This window comes from Pyxicephalus adspersus, chromosome 1 (genome assembly GCF_032062135.1).
Source record: "Pyxicephalus adspersus chromosome 1, UCB_Pads_2.0, whole genome shotgun sequence".
Classification (NCBI taxonomy): Eukaryota; Metazoa; Chordata; class Amphibia; order Anura; family Pyxicephalidae; genus Pyxicephalus; species Pyxicephalus adspersus.
In genome coordinates this window covers 145,543,041-145,562,910 of record NC_092858.1, presented here as the reverse complement: position 1 = coordinate 145,562,910, position 19,870 = coordinate 145,543,041, and the positions used below count along the sequence as shown (strand labels likewise).

The following is a 19,870-nucleotide window of genomic DNA, read 5'->3' as shown; positions in this document are numbered from 1 at the left end:
TTCAAGCCATGAGGATTTGAGGGCTCTGTGTCTGCAATCTGGAATGGTAAAAGCTGCAATGTAAGTAGTTCAGTGTGGTGACCATTTCGTTTCTGGATGTAGAAATGACTTGGAGCTAGGTTGTTCCTTCTTGGAAGGAACTCAAGGAGGGAGGGCTGGCATGTGAGGATATGAAAAATGTTGGGTGTAGGCTACAGAAAAGATTGAACTTCTGTTTGTGCGGCTACTGCTGTCAGGATGTGACAGATGAGAACCAAAGGCAGCAGGAGAGAGTTGTGCTGTGGTTTGGTGACTGGCACTGGTAGAAACAGATGAAGTGGTATAAGGATAAATCTAGCTGGCCTGATCTTTTTTTTTTTTTATTAGTTTTGGATTTTTTGGTTATGTGTAGAATAAAATCAGTTGTTGGCAGCCCACTGCAGTCATTTTTGCTACATACAGTATAGAATGCCACTGACTCTCCATCTGCTTCACATGAATAAGGCCCAGATTAGGGAAATGCACACAACTGGTCTGACTGGCAACTGCTGTGAAGTGCTGCTGCCTGCCAACCTACTTCTTCTGAAGAGACACCCTGCTGACCTGATATGCCTGTTGCTGCATTTCCTGATGCTCTTTCTCGGAAAAAAAAAATTCTTCAGGGCTTTTTTCCCCACCCACAGGTAATACACAGCTGGGATAAGTTAGCGAGTTTTTAAAACTTGATCTCGAGGTGAATTCAGCCGTTCTCACTTACTAAAATTGTAAGCTAGAATGGCTGGTGTAAATTCACTGTTTGAGCTCGAATTAAAAAAAAAAAAACTTGGGGCTGTGCTGATCAATGAATGCAATGCCGGCTGCATTCATTGATCAGCTCAGTGTGCAATCCCCAGCACTAGAGGTTAAATGGGGACCTCCCATTCAAAACCTCTAGTGCTTTTTGATTGGCTGAGGAAAGCTTTCCTCAGCCAATTACGGAGCACTAGAGGTTTTCAATGGGGGGACTTGTCTCCATTAAACCTCGAGTGCCAGGGATCGCAAACAGGATTCCCAGGGCTGCAAGAATGATTGCAGTCCTTAATTAACCTCTAGTGCTGGGGATCTTCTCAATCCCTGTGGCCACATTCATTGAGAACAGTGTGCGATCCCTGGCACTAGAGGTTAGTTAACCTCTAGTGCCCTGGGGATCGCAAACAGGAGGATTTCCAGGAAATCCTGTGAATCCCCTGTGAATTCTCCTGTTATAATTTCCTCGATCTTCTGATGGTTTCGCGAAATCGGTTCACCGAAATTTCACAGAACCATCGGAAGTTCGAAGAAATTTTCGCGAGACCGCCAGAGGCATTCTCGCTTATCCCTAGTACACAGCGTCAGTCTCTATAATCCATATCATCCCAAATTTACAAGGTCCACATACACATACACCACAGAGTGAGGTGGCTGATATTCTAAGCTATTTTCAGCTGAATCTGGTCTCTTCATATGTCTCCTGTTGCTACCCCACTGGGTTGTATCGCCTGTCCCACCTAACTCCCTCATCATCCAATTTTTACTGTAAACTTTGAAAACTAGGAAATAATCTAAGAATTACTACTGATAAATCTGTTGTGCAGCACTGTGTTTAAAAAAGTAAATAAAGTGTAAAATCATTATATAACATCTTTGATTCCCATAAACGCAAATGCATTGAGAACACTGTCCATTCTATTTTAAATCAATACATTGCATATAACAAATATGACTTATTCTTTTACAGAAAGTAAAGAAATTAAAAGGGGATATTAGTGGAGTTCAACTAGTGAGGTAATTCACCCTGTGTAAAAACAGGTGTCAATTACAGCCCTTATTTAAGGAAGGAAGGCAGAAAATGTTGTACATGCGGGATATAGTGCATTTCTCTCTCAAAATCTGAGTAAAATGGGTTATTCCAGACATTGTAAAAAAAGAACAGCATGGAGAGGGAAAAACATATATAAAAAAGTACCGAAAATGATAGGCTGCTCAGCTAAAATTATCTCAAATGCTATAACATGACAGCCAAATCGTGAAAGTTGTGCCAGAAATTGGAAAATTACCATTTGAATTGATAAAAGAATAGCCAAAATGACTCAGATCGACCCCAAAACACTGAATTAAAGCCACAGTACACTGCGAAGACAGTGAAGCATGGTGGCACAAGCATCATAATATGTGGATGTTTCTTATACTATGGATTTGGGTCTATTTATGCCATACCAGGGAGCATAGGTAGATCAGTTTAAATATATCAAAATACTTGAAGAGGTCATGTTGCCTTATGTAAAAGAGGAAATGCCCTTGAAATAGGTGTTTTAACAAGACAACAACCCCAAACAAACTAGTAGGAATTGTGGAATGTAGTCCAATGATCCTGGGCTGGAATACCTGTTCACAGGCGCCAGAAGTTGGTGGACTCCATGCAATTCAGAGACGCAGCAGTTCTCAGAAACAGAGGTTATACAACTAAATATTAGTTCAGTGATTCAAAGGAAAGCAGAATCTTGAAACAATTAAAATTATACAATGTTAAAATTTGTATAGAACTCTTTTTTCACTTTTTTAAACACACTGGTAATATTCTAAACACAACCATACATTTTTCACTGTGAACTCTTAAAAACACACAACAATTTCAGGATCACAATTGCAGATTTTGTGGCAGGTCTGAGCCTACCCTTAATAGATGCTGTGCAGCATGATTTCAGACTAACAGCACAGCAATTATTGTGAATAGATTTTAAAATAAGCCATGTGCATTACACTAAGTTATTATTAAACTATATATATTCCACTATTCTATTATTATACTATTTAACCTAGTGAAATTTAATAATATTGTACATGTAAAATAATTTATTTAAATTTTTTTTGCCATGTTTATGGGTTTTGGTAAATAATGTTTCATGTTTTGCAAATGATTTTTTTTTTTCATTTAAATTTTTGGAGATCCCAGTGGGGCAAGGTCACCGGCTGTGTGATAACTGCTGAGCTACATGCTACTATAAAATAGTATCTCTGATATTAGAGCTAAAAGAGACAGCACAGCAATTTATTGGCCCTGCAAACTCGGAAAGAAATGCAGCTGAAATCACCACTTAAATTTATAGATGTTATAACCTCTTTAATAGTTTTCCCTTGTATCAAAGCAGAAATTCAGTCATACATAAAAGTTAAAAATGAATAACCTATTGACATATATAAAATAAAAATAGATAAACAAGTTTTGCTGCAATAAAAGTGAACATCAGCTGCTAGCTGGAGTTTTATAAAAGATGAGAAGAATGTGCTTGTAAAGATAGTGGTGCAATCTGCAAACTAGAAGGAAACTCCTAAGTGCTGCTTTAGATAATCTAACCAGACCTGGCTCAGAGTGAGCTGGTGAGATTTGATTCTGCTCATACAGAAATCCCTCTGCAGTGGGGGTAGACCTCATCTAATACTGGAACAAATGCCCTATTGGATGACTACTTCTATTGAAAAATCAGCAAAAAGAATGCATTCTGACCAAAGCTAAAAAAATATTTGAAATGCAATTATATTTTAACAATGTTTTGTAGGTTATGGTAGCATAACCCAATGTACCCAATGTCTAACCTTAAAGTGCAGTGTCATAAATTAATTAACATAAATTCAACATTTAAAGCCTTAAAGGTATTTTAATTCCATATCTTTGTGACTTGCACATGTTGGTCTGTTGTTTGTGCATATAACCATGTGTTTAATCAATGAGTTGGTTTTAGCACACTGAGTTGTACACTAACTAGATGAAAGTCTCTATGGCTGTATACCATATAGCAGTATACTATATGCTGCCATATCTCAATAGCCTCCAAGCATCACAGTCATATCAAAAGGGACTATATTGGCACTCATGCTAATAAAACATTTTAATCCCACACAACAAAAATTTAAGAAGCTTTTATAAATGTAAGAGGCCAATTGGGATTAATGCCCTTAATGCAGCAGACAATGTGCACAGTTTTCCTTCTAACATTATCAGCTAGGCATAGACAAATTCTTCTCAGTAACACTCAATGGATATTCAAAAGGCTTTGAATTTGCCATACTTTTCCTGTCTTTTTGTAGCCAGGGTTTTGGACCTTATTTTATTATTTTCTTCCAACCCACTGGTCCTTCTGCCTAATCTTTTTCATATCCTCCCACATTTTGTCAATTTCCCTGGTCTTGTACTGAGTGATTCTAATTTAAAACCCACACCATTTCCCTCTCCTCATCAACTCCTAAAAAAATCCTATGCTTTTAAATAGTCTGATAAAGACTCCCCTAACTTGGAACATACCTTACAGCCTATAATTCTCTGTATCTAGGTAATTACTGTCACATTTACCTCCTCCTTGATAAAGCTTCTGACACCAGGTATGCCTACTCTTCTAAATTTAATCAGCAACGCCCCCTCCCAATGGCAAATCAATCAAATAGCCCTGGGCTATTTACCTGGTCCAGACACAGTGATGACTCATGCTGGACAACCCATTTAGGTACTGGTGTCTCAGTAGAAGCTATTGAAGATTTGTGAATATTAACATATGTAAGAGTGATGCAATAAGCTTGTCCAAAAATGCTTTACAAAGCTACTTGCTAATGCTGAAAAATGTTTTAAAAAGCAGTAAAGGCAATGGAAGGAGCTGAAGAAAAAAATAATATCACAAGGCTCTGCATGTAATATCTGGAAAAAATACACGGTAACATAATACACAGTGTTTTGCAGCCCTGCAATCTCTGCAGGAAATGCCAGTCAATTAAGGTAATAGCAAAAACCAAAATAAAAATGAATAACCTATTGAAAGACGTAATTAAATAAGAGCTAAATATGTTTTTGCTGCCAAGCTCACCTTTATTACTGCAATTTTTCCCACAGCATGGTCCCTGTCAGATATTAAACTGATTGCTTGTTATAGTGCTGCTTGCCTTTCCCTATATCAGCCATTCTGTACAGAGACTGGCATTGCAAGAGGCTGACACCAGGTCAGACCAGGTGGACTTACACTGCTTGAATTTAACACCTACATTTATTTATGTATTATTGAATACAAAGATATATTAATGTATGTTTTTTATATTTGCTTTGTTCAGCTTTGACCTGGTAATTATATGTAAATGTATTTATTTGGATAGGCAGCAGGATGTAGCAAATACAACAGATTAGAGGAACACTTCACATTTGTCTGTGGATATCTTTACCAGTATCCTATATGATACAATAGGATCAGCACCAGGAAGGGACAGGGATTTTTGAATCTCATTGTTACCAGAACAATGCATGATGAAATCAATATGTGACAAGGAATGTTAGTATTACAACATTAAAAGTTAGTTTGTTACTGATAATATGAGTTTTATGCAAAGAACAGAAAAAGCGGTACAATAGGCAAGTCTTTATTGCTGAAAGGGACATGTAATGCCCTTTTTGCAATAAAACATTCTTACTTGTCTTATCACTTTCTGCTTCTGAGAAGATACTGAGCTGCACATGCACATGAAAAGTGTTATAAAATTGGAAGTATCGCTTAGAGAAAAACTTGGTGTTTTAACACCAAGTTTTACGGGAGACATGGTCCGTGGCTCTGGCCAGTGCGGCCCCCAGAACATGTCTCCCATATAGATCGTAGGTTTAGGGCAGTGGGGGGGTTGTGTTTCTGGGCTCAGACCTGTGATAGGAGAGTGGGTGGGTCCTAGGATCATTATGTCACTCTGGGGGAAGTTTCTTCCCCTTTGGGTGCCACACGGCTCCATGCGCAAGCACGGTCCGGAGTCTGTACATTTAGTGGACCGTGAGGTTGGCGACCACTGCCTAGAGAAAGGACCTATGAATGATTAAGGCAGAGACTCTGAACCCTGTAGATTTTTGGGCAGAAGGGTGTTGGTCATTGTCTGCATTATACACATTAGGTCCTCAATATGGCTTTAATATTTGTAATGCAATTTGCTTTTGTTATACAACTTTCTTCATGTGTGCATATCTCTCTGTACATATCATTTTGTTATACACAGATGTGCGTTCATTTCATAGCTTAGAATTTATGGGAGAAATTTTATTACTGAATTAAAGTTTATATAATTTTTATGTGTTATTCTCAACAATACTTTCCATACCCAATGATAATCTTGCTAATAATCCAGTAAAATTTCATTTAATTTATATTGCACAACAATTTTCTCAAATAACTGAAATCTCAGACACAGATTACAGCATTACATAATCATTTGGCAGGGTCCCAATCATTCCATCCTGATAGTAGATTTCTCATTTTTATTATAAGAATGTATTATTCTTAATTATTAACAAATGCCTGGCAAGATCTACATCACTTTTTGTCCAGTTTACAACAGATAAAATGGTCTGCTTCTTTAGAAGAAGTGGATGTATTATTCGTTGCAAATCAAATAAATTTTTTTATACCTCAGTGTTTGGCAATGGTATTGTATTGCCAGAGATTATTAATTACAATAATAAATGTCTGGCAGGAAAATCAACACCGTGATGCATTTCACAGATACAATGCTCTGTTTCTTCATGAGAACTGAAGGTTTTATTCTTTAAAGGTCATATGGAAATATTGGTCAGTATTTGTCAATGAAGTAGTATCTACATACCATAAGATATACTAATACAATACAATACAAAAACATATGTTGTGTTGTTCCAAGTGAAGAATGCTGACCCTAGCGATAACCATCCAGACCCAATGAACCTCACACATGGAGTGGGGAGCGTAGAGACTGTGTCAAATATCATACAATTATTGTCATATATTGTACCACTATTATAAACTTATTCGAACTCCCAAAGGTAAAACATATTGCTAATAACCCATACGAATTTTATAACATAAGACAGAGCCCAAAGAGCACCATGACATTAAATGAGTCACTTTCTATTATAAGGACACACACATATATATTATATATTATATCTCATATTAATGATACCCTATCTTTATATTACTAAAGAAATTATGGCAAATTAATGAGCAGTGCCTTTTCTATTTAAGGAATGATTGCCAATACAATGATTTTTTTTTAACCCGTCTTGAATGTACGGCATCCATTGAGGTCCAAATTTCAAAGTTCCCAAGTGGTCAAAACAGCACTGTATATGTGGGAATGTATTTTTAGTGCTTTTTAATGCAACCAGCTTTATTGTTAATTGAGAAGCACCCCCAAAAAGCTTCCCAAAACAAACACAAGGCAACAAAACCACACAAAATGGCTTTTCTTTAGCTTTGGGACAGTTGAGAACTGGTTGACTTCTGCATACTTACATTAACATATGACTGATTTGCATACCCACATCATTTTTACATTTTTTGAAAGAATCAAAGGCTTTTATTTGGTCCACTTTTTCAGTAAATATCAGCTCATTTTTTTTGCACATATGGGAAATTTTAAAATTCCTATACCCTTTGAGGAAGCTCTTTTGCGAAATGCGTCAGAAAATAAGGATCGACATTAGAAAGAATTCAACCACATCATATATACTTTTGTTTATGGACTTTTATGATACTCGTTGATGTACTGAATATTCAGAATTATTGAGTTTTGCTATGTCAATATAGAAACTGTTGAATAATTTTGTTCACTGATATTTTTATATAAGTTTTCCTTTTTAGTAACAACATCAAAACCCCCTATTCGTTCATTAGATTGGGATTAGGACAGGAGCTGTCAGTGACAGCTAAGATTTAAGAGGCACCAGCTGCCCAAGGTGTCATCTAGCTGTTCTTAGAGGAGAATACGTTTTACATATCCTAATCAAAAGAATTCAAATAAATTAAAACTATATATTCTTCTATTTAAGTGGAACTAAAGTAAAAAAAAAATCACAATTACCTTTAATCCCACAGATCCATGGGCCTTTTCTTGATGCAGTCCTGCACCATCCTAAACTTCTTTTTGTGCAGAGGAAGTACCGGGTGCCGCCATCTTCAATCTTCTCTTCCAGGCTTCTTGCTACTGCACAGGTGCAAGATCGTCACAACGTAGTCTGCCATTAAAGGGGGAAAAAGTGTGCTGATCTCACTGCGCATGCCAACTGGACCAGCCAAGAGCCTCCCAGGATGCAATGTAGGTATTCCAGGAGGCTTAGCCCTCCCATTCAGTCTTGATCACTGCGGCATTGCAATTACATTTTTACTTTATATATAAGGGTTGTCTACTCCTTTATGTGAAATAAACAGTTGAGTTTAGGTCTGGTTTAAACTGGAAATCAAAGTGTCAATATTGCCATTATTCCAGAATGAAAAACATTTGCCAAATTATAGCAAATGATAGGAAATCCATTCCAGGTTTGTTGGATCACCCAGGTTCACTCATGGCAGTTTTTATTCCCCAGTCATAGAGCGCTTTAATAAATCAGACCCAATGTGTCTGGTACCATGACAGTATCTCTGTATTCCTTGTTTTGAATGCACATAAACAACAGTAAAAAAAAGCTTGCTAGTTGTAGGTAGTCTAATAGTGATATGCCGTTTTGGTTAAAAACTTTAGCAAAGTTATGATTTTTTTTCACCTATCTTGCTAAGAAATAAAGACAAGCTACTAACAAATGTGAAGGCACACTGGTACATATTTGGAATGGCAATAAAGATGCTTTCAATGAACTAGTAAAAGGGGTATAGGGTATAGGAGGTAATTCATCAGGGTTCTGTTATTTAATGTGAATCTGTGTTGTTTGGGAACAGCAAACTATGCAAAAGTCATCTAGGAAGACATTTGCAGATACAGTGGACAATATGTTTATGTCTAATGCTGTCCACAAAGGGAGAAAGCTGAGTTCTCTGAGGAATGTTAGATTTGAAGATTTTAAATACCTGTTCTGAGCACTAGCTTACCTCCTTGACAAGCTTACATTCTCACCTTCTTTCCTTCTTCCTCTTCTAAACATGTGTGCTTGGCTAAGCCACAATTTAGGTTTAATTCTGCCTTTAAGGGTCCCTTGGAGTCTTTACATTGATTAAAATCTTCAACTAGATCCATAGGTTTTAATACACAACCAGATATTGAACTGCAGTTTGCATTACAGTTCTCCCATCCTAAATGAAAATTAGTTTATATTAAGAACAAATCTATCAGAGACCTAAACAAAATTGTAAGAATCATTCTGATATAAAAAATTCCATTAATTGTTGTAACATGTTTGTCTGAACCCATTAATAAACCTAAGACTGATAAGCAGTTTGTATTTCTATCGTGTTCTACGTGTCTTCTAAATGCAAGTGTTTACTGGAGCAAGCCAACTTTTATCTATTGTTGGATTACTGACAAGAAATTTCAAAGCCACCAGGAAGCAGTTTGCAGGTGCTGCCCCATCATTAATAGAAAAGACCAACCAATTGGATGCCTCCACAAATAAAAAAATAAAGGATTAAACCTTTATAAACCCACAGTGTTAAGTAATGCTCAGGATTACAAAGGTAGGTGCGGGTTAGAATCTGGTTTTAAAAGTAAGCATTTTATTCTAATTATTAGAACATTTTAGTGTATATGTTTTTGTTTCTATTTCTCCAGGCATATATGAAGAGAAAATGAAGCTTCTTTTATTATGTGTTGTGATCTTTTGGGCATCTAAGACAGCATTTACCTATGAAGGTAGTATTTATTTTTATTGTATAATACACAGGTAAAATGTAAATATATAAAATAAGTAAAAAGCTTTTAGCAATTAGCAGTTGGTTTTAAAAAAAATGACTCAAATTGGCATATTTACAAAGATGGATCAGAATTATACTCCCATATGTACATGGTGGAGTGATAAAACCAAGCAATGCTGCCATTAGTAAACATTTCTTTCATTTATTGGGTTGTTTGTCTAATGCTGATGAAAAAGCATACAAAGGGGTACAAAAGGGTACAAAATTTAGTTGCAGGTTTCTAAGGGATAATATAATCAGGTAGTATCTGTGGCCAGTGTTTCATTGTATTATTATTAAATTCACCAGTGCACAGTCAGTTTTAATACTTTTCTATTTCTAGGCACATGTCATGTTTTAGCTCCTAGCCCAGGAGCTCCCAGCCTAAAAAGTCAAACATGTACAGTGAATATTTGGTGCCAAAACTGGTGGTGGATTATATCTGTGTAATGTGACCTTAAAAGCAATATGAATTAATCTATTTTCAAGTGACATATTTAGGTTTATTTCTTTTTAGATATTTTTATTTTGAGATATGTTATATTTAGTGAGTCAGTCTAACTGATATTTCAATTTTCAGTAGAAGCGGGACAGTTAAACCACCCTACAGTTTTTTATTATATCTCCCAAGAACTCATTGAGATGTCTGTCTTTGGGTTTCTGGGTCATCACATGGCCAATAAGATAAATATCAAACAAACATCTCCATGTGGATCTGGGCTCACACAACAATTTAACATGGCCACTATAGTTTGTTCCTCTATTTTCAGACAATAATACTGAGTAATGAAAGCTAGGGACACATTTACATATTTCCATTCCTAATAGAGTCTAGATAATGATAACTAAAATGCCCTTGACTAAATCATAATAGTTTTTTATTCTTTACTTTTTTAGATGAATCAAAAAAGATTAGTGACGACATGATTGAAGAGAGTGTGATACGGGCGAAAGGTTTAGTCGATAAGGCCTATGCGGAAACTCAAAACAAGTAAGATAAGTTTGGGATGTTGAAATGGTAATTATAATTTGTTTATTGTATATAAATATATCTACTATCAGGTGATCTCCAAAATAGCAATTAGTTGTTTTAAAATGATGAGTTATTTTGATGTTTTGTAATACATATCAACTGGTTAGCATCATGTTTTGGATTGCATTGGGACAAACAGGGACCCGGCTAATACATGGAAGAACGAATCAATGTTAAAGCCTAAATCTGATTACACATACTACAAAAATACATTTTCACATTTTATGGACAGATATCGTTCACCATTTTAGTTATATGTGCAGCTTGGTAAAAAAAAGCATTTTGTTTGTCTTTTTAGCCTGAAACAACGATTAAAAAAAGAACATTTGAGTATTGGTGATATGATGGCTTATTCCAAACAACCTACAGCCACAAGTATAACCGCTATAACAAAGGCAGACTACTTGGATGCCACCCTCCAGGTTCTCACTGAGAAACTGAAATGCATCTACAAAGAGCCCTTCAATATTTCAGGTATCACTTTAAAATCAATTTCTCACAATTGCAAGAAAATAGAGGTATTATACTTGTTTACATGGAATGTCTTTAAAATATTACCACCTTGAATATTAGTCCACTTTAACATGATACATTTCAGACATGGCAGTATTTTCCACTTTCAAATATTTGTTAATTGTATAAGTTGCCTTTCCTATTAGAGCATAGAATCAGAACACAAGGAATACATTTTGACTGTTATTATACTGAAAAAAAGTACCTCATACATTGCTGACCAATGAAGGAATGCCACCCTTACAGATAGCCAAAAGATTATTGGTACCACTAAAACTGACCTGAGAGTCACAAACTGCTCTTTGCTCAATGAACCCCTAGCAACCTCTGGAGGAACCCTAGTTGAGAAACACTGTTCTAGATTGTTTCTTCTTTTTTTGATAGTGATAACAGTGGACCATGTCTGTGCAATGTGTTTTTTGACATTACTGTCTGTAGTCTTTGCCATGAGGTTATGTGAGAGGGTGGCTAAGCATGAGCACAACAGGGAGACTGTTGTCATTCTATAACTGGAAATGCCTAAACTAGAACCTTTATGGCAAGACCATCAGGTATTATTCTGATGTTAACTACAGACTTTAAACAGTAGAAAACAACTTTTGAAATGGTACTAAAGCTAAACTCCCAAAATAAAACATTTTCTACCTTTTTTTTTTTTTTTTTTTTTTAAAGGCACGCAGGGTCTCTTTAGCCAATAAAAAAAAAATTGCATTGGAGGTCAAACCCAGCCCCCCTTAATTTAAAGTAGAGATATCTATTTTATGCAGAATTATGCTTCCCTCCAATTTACAGTGTTAAACTTTGTGAATACAAAGCAATGAGTGTAATCCTGTTGTTATATAGATGTGCTGACTCCTGAGCAAATGGAAACCATTAATCAACTGACGGGATGTGCATACCAGTACCTACCTAGAGTCTGCCCCCTGCACTCTCCCTACCGAACTATCACTGGAGAATGTAATAACAGGTAAGAGACCTCTGCTGTCCCAGCATTATCTGATGCACTTACCCTAAAAAGGCCTCCACTTTTTCAATTTTGAATAAGGCAAGTAATGGATAGAAGCTCTGTCAATTTTGTATTGCTATGTATGGAAAAAATGAGAAAATTGCTGATCAGATTCTGTCGATCAGGTGGGGCCACATACCCTGATATAAATCAATGTGAAGGAAAAAAAAAAGAAGAGAAAAAAAAAAACAGGGTATTTGCTAATTGTGGCAATGTATTGAAAATAGTTTACAAATTCATTCCTTGATTAGGAATGTGCATAACATAAAATAATAGGTGTTTTCAAATACAAACAATTGAAGTCAACCGCGCTGTGTCCTGAGGCATGGGGGTTCCTTTTGATTAGCTAGACATAGTTTCCCTAAATGAATTAGAACAAATAAACAAATTGTGTCCCAACGCATTTCGCCTCTAAGAGCTTATTCGAGGGATTTTAGACAAGATGTTGCATTGCTGGCTGCATACAAGAATATTGAATATATGAATATATTTATAAACTTTATTCAAGGTGTTTACAGTACAATGAGTAAGTATATAGCAAAACAGTGAATTATCAAATGGGATTGTTTGCATAATGTTGAATTAAACAGAAATATTTAAGAATAATTCACAAAATGCTAGCCAAAGTCTGTAAAAATTGAACGTTTTAGTACTTTGCTATGTGTACCATTTAGTAATAATGAGGCATAATCCATAGACTGGTGTTAACAGCCAAAATACGGTTCAAATTGCATACAAAAATAACATTGACTATCAAATTTCAATAAACCAAAGTATGAAAAACGATTCAGCTGGATTTTTTAACCTTGTTGATGAATATGTTAGTGGAGTAAACTAGTAGTAGTATGTGGCTAATTAGAAAGTTGTTTTAAAACTACTTACATGATGTTGTTAAGAAGTCAGGGAAATAGAAGGGATTGGGTTCAGTGAGAATTGACATAGTGACATAAAAAGTCTAGAATTAGGAAAAGGTATTCATATTAATAATATCACATTAGGTGTCATACTGAAATATATTAAAGGATCATTTGAAAAAAAAGGGGAGGAAGGAATATACTTTGTATTTATGTGTTTATACTATTGTTCAAAGAGTAAGGAGTAAGAAGAAGGAATCCTTGGTGATGTTAGTATGACTGTTTAGCCAAATTATGATTGAATAAGGTAGCTAGAAAGATAATGTTAGGGTAGAGTAGAGTAACTGGTTAACTGGGAAGGTAAATTGAAAAAACAGATTAGGGAAAAGGAATTAAATGAATAGTTATTGTAAGGTATAAAGTGTACTAAGAGTAATGCGTGCAGCAGAGGCGCTGTGTGGAAAGGCAGCGTGGAAGGACAGTTCAGGCATTTGACACACCATTAATGATTAAACATCTATTGGAAAGGAAATTCTTACTTACCTGGCACATCAAATAATTTCATAAATACATCATTGAAAAATGCAACCCTTTTGGCCTCCAGATACAAATCTTTCTGAATGTTAGGAATATTGAACTAATTAAGGACGATTGAGAAGATGCCCTAAACAGATGTTCGGAGGAGCTAATGTGAATTCTCATTACCTATTATGAAACTAACATCAACAAAGTAGATGGTGAACTCTAAACTCTCCAGAATCACAATATATCATTAATTGGTACTACCAAGTTCCAGGACAACTTCTTGGAATTGAAAAAGCATCTGGAAAAGTTTAACACTTCAATCATCAATAAATCATCATTGCCACAATTAGCAAATACCCTGGCTTTTCTTCTCTTCTTTTCTTATACCATTTACATCAATTTTTTATTGATGTCAGATTCCCTGTATGGGAGCTTCCCCTCACTTCTGTCCATTAGGAAATCTCTGTAACAGTGACACAGTGTTGAAAAATATATATATATTTTCATTAATTGAAAAGAGAAGGATTAAAACCTAACTTACAGTAGCTATTGCTGTCTTTGAAATAGGAGGCCAAAGAAAACACTTATATCATTCAAAATCAAAATATTTGCTATGGTCTAGACAAGCAGCAGACTATAGCATGATTGGATAAGGTAGAGTTCAAGGCCAGAAGCACAATCTAACAAGCTAGCGGTTAAGGCAGGCAGCAGACAGAAGCACAATCCAAACCACGAGTGCAGGTCTGAATTTAGGAACAAAATACAAATACAATACAATACAATAGTCTGGCTGGGACAGAAAATAGTATTTGTTGGTCAGGGATTAAGTAGAAATTCAGAGTTTCTCATAGTAGCTTTGCTACAAAATAGCAATGCAAAATAGAAAAGGGGTAAAACTGGTTCATACACGTCATAACTTAAAGGACTTATATATAGAGGACCTATATATTATATAGAGCAGATGTCACTATCCACTCTGTGTTATGAACCATTATGTTATGCAGACCGTGGGCCACTCAATTTGTGAAAATTAGACTCTGGTGTTTAGTCTCCATTGAGCAGAAAGAACTTTTTCTTTTCCTTGACTGGAGGAGAGTAGGTCACGGACAGGTCACGCTACTGAGTCCCGTTCTTGGCAGTTTTATTATGTGTACATATGTGCTTTTTGCTATCCTGGTTGCAGGACTCCAAAATCATTCCAGCATAACAGAACTGCATTACAGCACAGCTCCTGGGGACCCTAACCATAGCAGTAAATGCAACAGTTTAACTTACCCAATAAATCATTTAAACTCTAACCTTCCTCTATTAATCAAAAATTTGAATTTATTTTTTCCAACCATTTGGTTCACCTGTACATTAAACAGGAAAAACCCAATGCTTGGTGTCTCAAATGCAGCTCTTAAAAGACTACTTCCAGCAGAATATGAAAATGGTTACGATAGTCCCAAAGGATGGACAGACGGTCTTAAAATCAATGGATATCCTCTCCCTATGGTAAGATTAGCTTGACAATTTTCTGTTCATTCTTGTGTGTAAAGCGTTGTCAGATCTTTGCTACACATATGTTGTAGGGAGAGGCCAAAAAACCTATAAAAGCTTCTAGTTCAGAAAAGTAATTCTGGTCTTAGGAAAGCGCCCTTATGAGGGAGATAATACTACTTACCCGTGCAGCCCTGTGCAATGGCAGTAAAGAAGTTAGAAGTGTGGGAATGACTTAACTATTTAAGATTACCCTAGTATGTATGCCAATCAGTTCTCAAATCAAAATGTATGCCAATCAGTTCTAACAAATGGGACCTTCCATATCCAAGACAAGCACATGTTTATAGGGAAATTAGGTGACAATGTTTTTACATAATCATCAAACTGGCATGGTAAAATTTTAGGTTTGGATATTAAAGTAAAATAAAATGCTCTTTATATAATTAGCCAGAATTCTGTTTTAAGGATAATTTATTAGAACAAATACTGTACACTAAAATGAAGTTTTCAACCTTTAAATTTCACCTATCTAATATTAATACATTTTTTTATAAGATGATACTACAATAATGCAACAAAAAGGAAATGAAGAATCATTCTAAATTTGGGCAGTTAAACTAAGCTTGGCAAGACAAATGAGCTGTAGATATTGGTTGCTATCTTTTATACTAGAGTTGGTATACCCGTGGGCCTGATCACAAAATGTTACTTTTACTTTTGCCAGGCACGTGCATTATCCAACGCGATTGTCAGATTCAACACCAACTCGTTGGAACTGGATGCAAACAGATCTCAGTGCTTTATGCAATGGGGACAGTTTACAGATCATGACAAGAGTCTTTCTCCTGATACCCCATCAGTATCTGCAATCTTTAAAGGCGTAGACTGCTTAAACAGCTGTGCCAAGGGATATCCCTGCTTTCCACTGCCGGTAAGGATTCCCAAACTGATCCAGGGGTGATATTAACAATGTAATTCTTTGTTTAATGGTCAGAATTTGGCACTGGGTTAAGATTTTCTACTAGAACAGAGTGACTGCTCAAATTGTGGTGTGTATATGCCAGCTAACTGATACTTGCATTTATTAAGATAATAATGTCCACATACAATCTCAAAGGTTACCATCACATAAGCTTCTCTCCTCTACTTCTTATTACAGAACTACTGTATCCAGGACCCTTCCCCAGACTCTCCCTTTCGATCATTTTTTTCCCTAAATGCCAACCCTTAAAAGCTTTACCAACCTCAGACCAGTCTAAGCAAAGTCATTCTTTTTAGTAACTGGTCATAGCATCCTTTCCTATTGGGTCGTAATCTTCCTTTTCAGATAAAATTATACATTTTGCTACAGTATGGGCTCTATTTATAAAACAGGGAATCGGACATTCCCTTGGGGGAATATTCCAGGTCAATGCTTTTCAATGAAAGCAGTTGAGTCCCACCTGGGAATGTTTCACGGAGTGTCAGATTCCCTGTTTTATAGAGCCCCATGTTGTATTTTACTATTACAATCAGGATAAAGATCTACCTATTAGAGATGAGCAGAAGCTATCAGACGCCGTTTTATTTGTATTTCTTTCTTTAACTGTCACCTTTTTTAGAAGTGTTTAGTGAGTTTATTTTGTGTGATGTTTATTTAGTTTTTATCGTTTAGGGGTCTATTTTTAAAGCACTGAATATGACCTTTACTGAAACACTACTTACTGGCATTGACACAAATGGGCCTGGATGATTCTCCACCAGGAAATATTTTACTTAATGCCAGATTCACTGTTCTATGAATGGTTCCTTTAATGTTATTTGTATTTGTGTTTTTATTTCATTTTGTATATATTTGATTATTGTGTGCTTTATCTTTAGATGATTTGTTTTATTTTGTGTAGGGAAAATAACTAAACAAACAAAAGAGACAATTTTGGAACAAGAAAAGATCCAGGGAACTTTAGTCATCCCCAGGAAAATATTAAAGCCCATTCCACGCTTAAAACCTAACGCTATATAATACCGTGTTTCCCCGAAAATAAGACACCCCCCGAAAGTAAGCCCTAGCAGGATTTTTGGCTGTTTTCCAGCAAGCTTGAAATATAAGCCCTCCCCCGAAAGTAAACCCTAGCTTAATACCGTAGAATATCTTCAGCACATACTGTACATAGTGGTGGGGGAGGAAGTAAATACCGTAGAATATCTTCAGCACATACTGTACATAGTGGTGGGGGAGGAAGTAAAGGACATCACAGACTGTCACACGAGTGCAGGACTGTCACAACATCACTACCCCGTACGTACCAGTATTCCAGGCTCACACAATCCATCACTTCCCTGGGGGCAGAGCTGATGATTGTAGAGAGAGATGTGAAGGGAGGGCACACTGAGCCTGTCACATCTCTCCTTCTCAAATGATCGTGGTGGGGGGAGGAGAAAAGAGAGGATGCTGAGGATGCCACACCTCTCCTCCAGTGCAGTGCAGAACTGATTGTGCTGGGGGAGTGAAGGGAGAACAGCGTGGATAAGGCTGTCCCATCTCTCTTCCAGAGCACAGTGATGCAGGACTGATTGGTGAGGGGGGGTAGAAGAGGGAGGACACAGCACACAGCTTACTTACAGAGTTACCATGATGTCACAGAATGTGATGTTAATTTTTTTGCGGTTTGTTGTTCTTCTCAAAATATAAGCCCTACCTGAAAATAAGCCCTAGGGCATTTCTTGGAGAAAAAAATAATATAAGTCAGTGTCTTATTTTCGGGGAAACACGGTAACTTCTCTTTTGACTCTTGTTTGGAGTTGTGCGTTACAATAGAATTTTTTTTTATGCTCATTTCTAATATTTATTAATGTTTACACTTCTATCAGATGCAATGACCCTTTATATGTCATAGTACTGATAATGCAGAAGGTGAGCAGATCATTGTTCATTTTCATTATGAAGGTTACAAAATCTTTTCTAAAAGAACATAAAAAATTAGGTTTTTGTTTACTGAAATGGTTTTATTTTTTCTGAAACTACATTAGCTCTGATATGTTGCAGGTTTAAAATTAGTAGGACTCCATTTTAATCTCTTTCTGCTCTAATTCTGTGTCTTAATTTTACCTTGCATAATTCTTCCTTATAAATTGCATTGCTGGCTCTTAATCTGTGACAGCCAGGTTCTCCTTTGACTACTGGAATATGATTGATCTCCTATATTATAGTCACTATCACCTCATAGTAACTACATGCAGACTGGAGGTTCGATTGACAAAAATAGCCTTAATCCTGCATTTGAACACTACCGCATTTGTACCGTGTTCATCTGAAGTGCCATCTTTGCAACTGCCATTTACATGACCAAGGTATCTCGGACCTTCTAGCCCATCCTTCACCACCACCATCAGAACCTCTGCCTCCCCCCGACCCCCACCTGCTTATCAACCACTCCCCCACCATTAAATAGACACAAATCTTAGAATTAAATTGGCTGGCAAGCAGCCGTTTATTTAAATGCCATTAAATAAACATTCAAGTAATTAACAAATATCCAATATTAAATGACAAATAAATAAATACATTTACACTTTTGATATGCAAGCATACATTAACATAACATAACACTCCATTATTATTATTATTATTACTTAACCGGGATTACATAACGCAAACATAATACATTGAATATAACCTATTTAACCAACAACCTAATTCCTCCCTTTTATTAATAGCTAACCATAACAACAATATCCATATTGTTATCAAACTCCATACTCCCGGTTATACACCCAAACAACCAGGCTGCAGGTCTCAGAAGGCAAAATCTGCACCCAACAGGACTTCCAACATCTCCACCTTGGCCCCTAGCCGACCAGCACCGCCTCAGGAGCCATAATCATCCGTTTACCATAAAGGGGGACACCCCACCAAAGAGGATCCCCCCCTGCCAAATTCCACCACTTTACCAATGCACTGGATCTTTGCCTACCAAGACCCCAACCGCTAAAATTAACCACACGTTCAAATTTTAATTATAACTATAAAAAGGGGTGGGTGGGCGGGAAACTTTTTTTCCCAAACGAGGGCCTCTCACTTCTGTCCAGCTCCTTTTAACTCATCCTATTCCTAATCCCCTCCTACCCCATGCTCCACACTAGCACAGCCCCCTCTAGGCTTACTACATTTATTAACCCTTAACACCCCTGGGCTAGGCCTCCTATTCCTGCCATGTAGGCCCTGTGCCTAAATTTGTACGGCTACGGGCCTCTATTTTTTGCACATGTTTAAGTGTGCATAGGAAAAAAAACACCTTGCCTTGTCTTTAAAAATATTTTTATTTATAAATGACTTATAGAAGTTTTGTTAATGTAAAAGTCACATGTGGACAGAATTTGGCCTGAGCATCGAGGCAACAATAGCCTTTGGTTGCAAAAAAGGTAAATATAACTCTTTTTTTTCAGAAGAATGACAATGTAATGTAGTTTACCCCGGAAAGGTGCAAATACAATAGTAGGAAAAAATACTGTGTTTTTGTAGATACATTTTTGTGTTTTTCCCACAACCTGGCACTTAATTACTTTACAGATTCCACCAGATGACCCTACAAAAAACTCGAGTGACTGTATTCCACTTTTCCGATCAGCAGCCGCGTGCAGTCTGTCTTCACTAATACGGCAGCAGATTAATGTCCTGACACCATATCATGATGCAAGTCAGGTGTATGGCAGTGAGATTGGTCTTGCTACCAAGCTTCGTAACTTGACCAATGATCTTGGGCTATTGGCTATTAACCAGAATTACACAGACAATGGCCGGCCATTTCTGCCATTTAGTGACGATGAA

At 36.6% G+C, this 19,870-nt stretch overlaps 1 protein-coding gene across 1 annotated transcript in view; it reads left to right on the top strand.

Annotated features, from left to right (window-relative positions):
* The first annotated feature begins 8,060 nt into the window (after window positions 1–8,060).
* LOC140334896 (myeloperoxidase-like) overlaps window positions 8,061–19,870 on the top strand; it is a 14,667-nt gene continuing 2,857 nt past the window's right edge. The window contains exons 1-8 of the mRNA XM_072417207.1: window positions 8,061–8,082; window positions 9,526–9,606; window positions 10,545–10,638; window positions 10,979–11,154; window positions 12,037–12,160; window positions 14,946–15,075; window positions 15,788–15,994; window positions 19,613–19,870. Coding sequence (XP_072273308.1) covers window positions 8,076–8,082; window positions 9,526–9,606; window positions 10,545–10,638; window positions 10,979–11,154; window positions 12,037–12,160; window positions 14,946–15,075; window positions 15,788–15,994; window positions 19,613–19,870 — 1,077 coding nt within the window. The 5' untranslated portion in view covers window positions 8,061–8,075. The remainder of the gene's footprint in view (window positions 8,083–9,525; window positions 9,607–10,544; window positions 10,639–10,978; window positions 11,155–12,036; window positions 12,161–14,945; window positions 15,076–15,787; window positions 15,995–19,612) is intronic.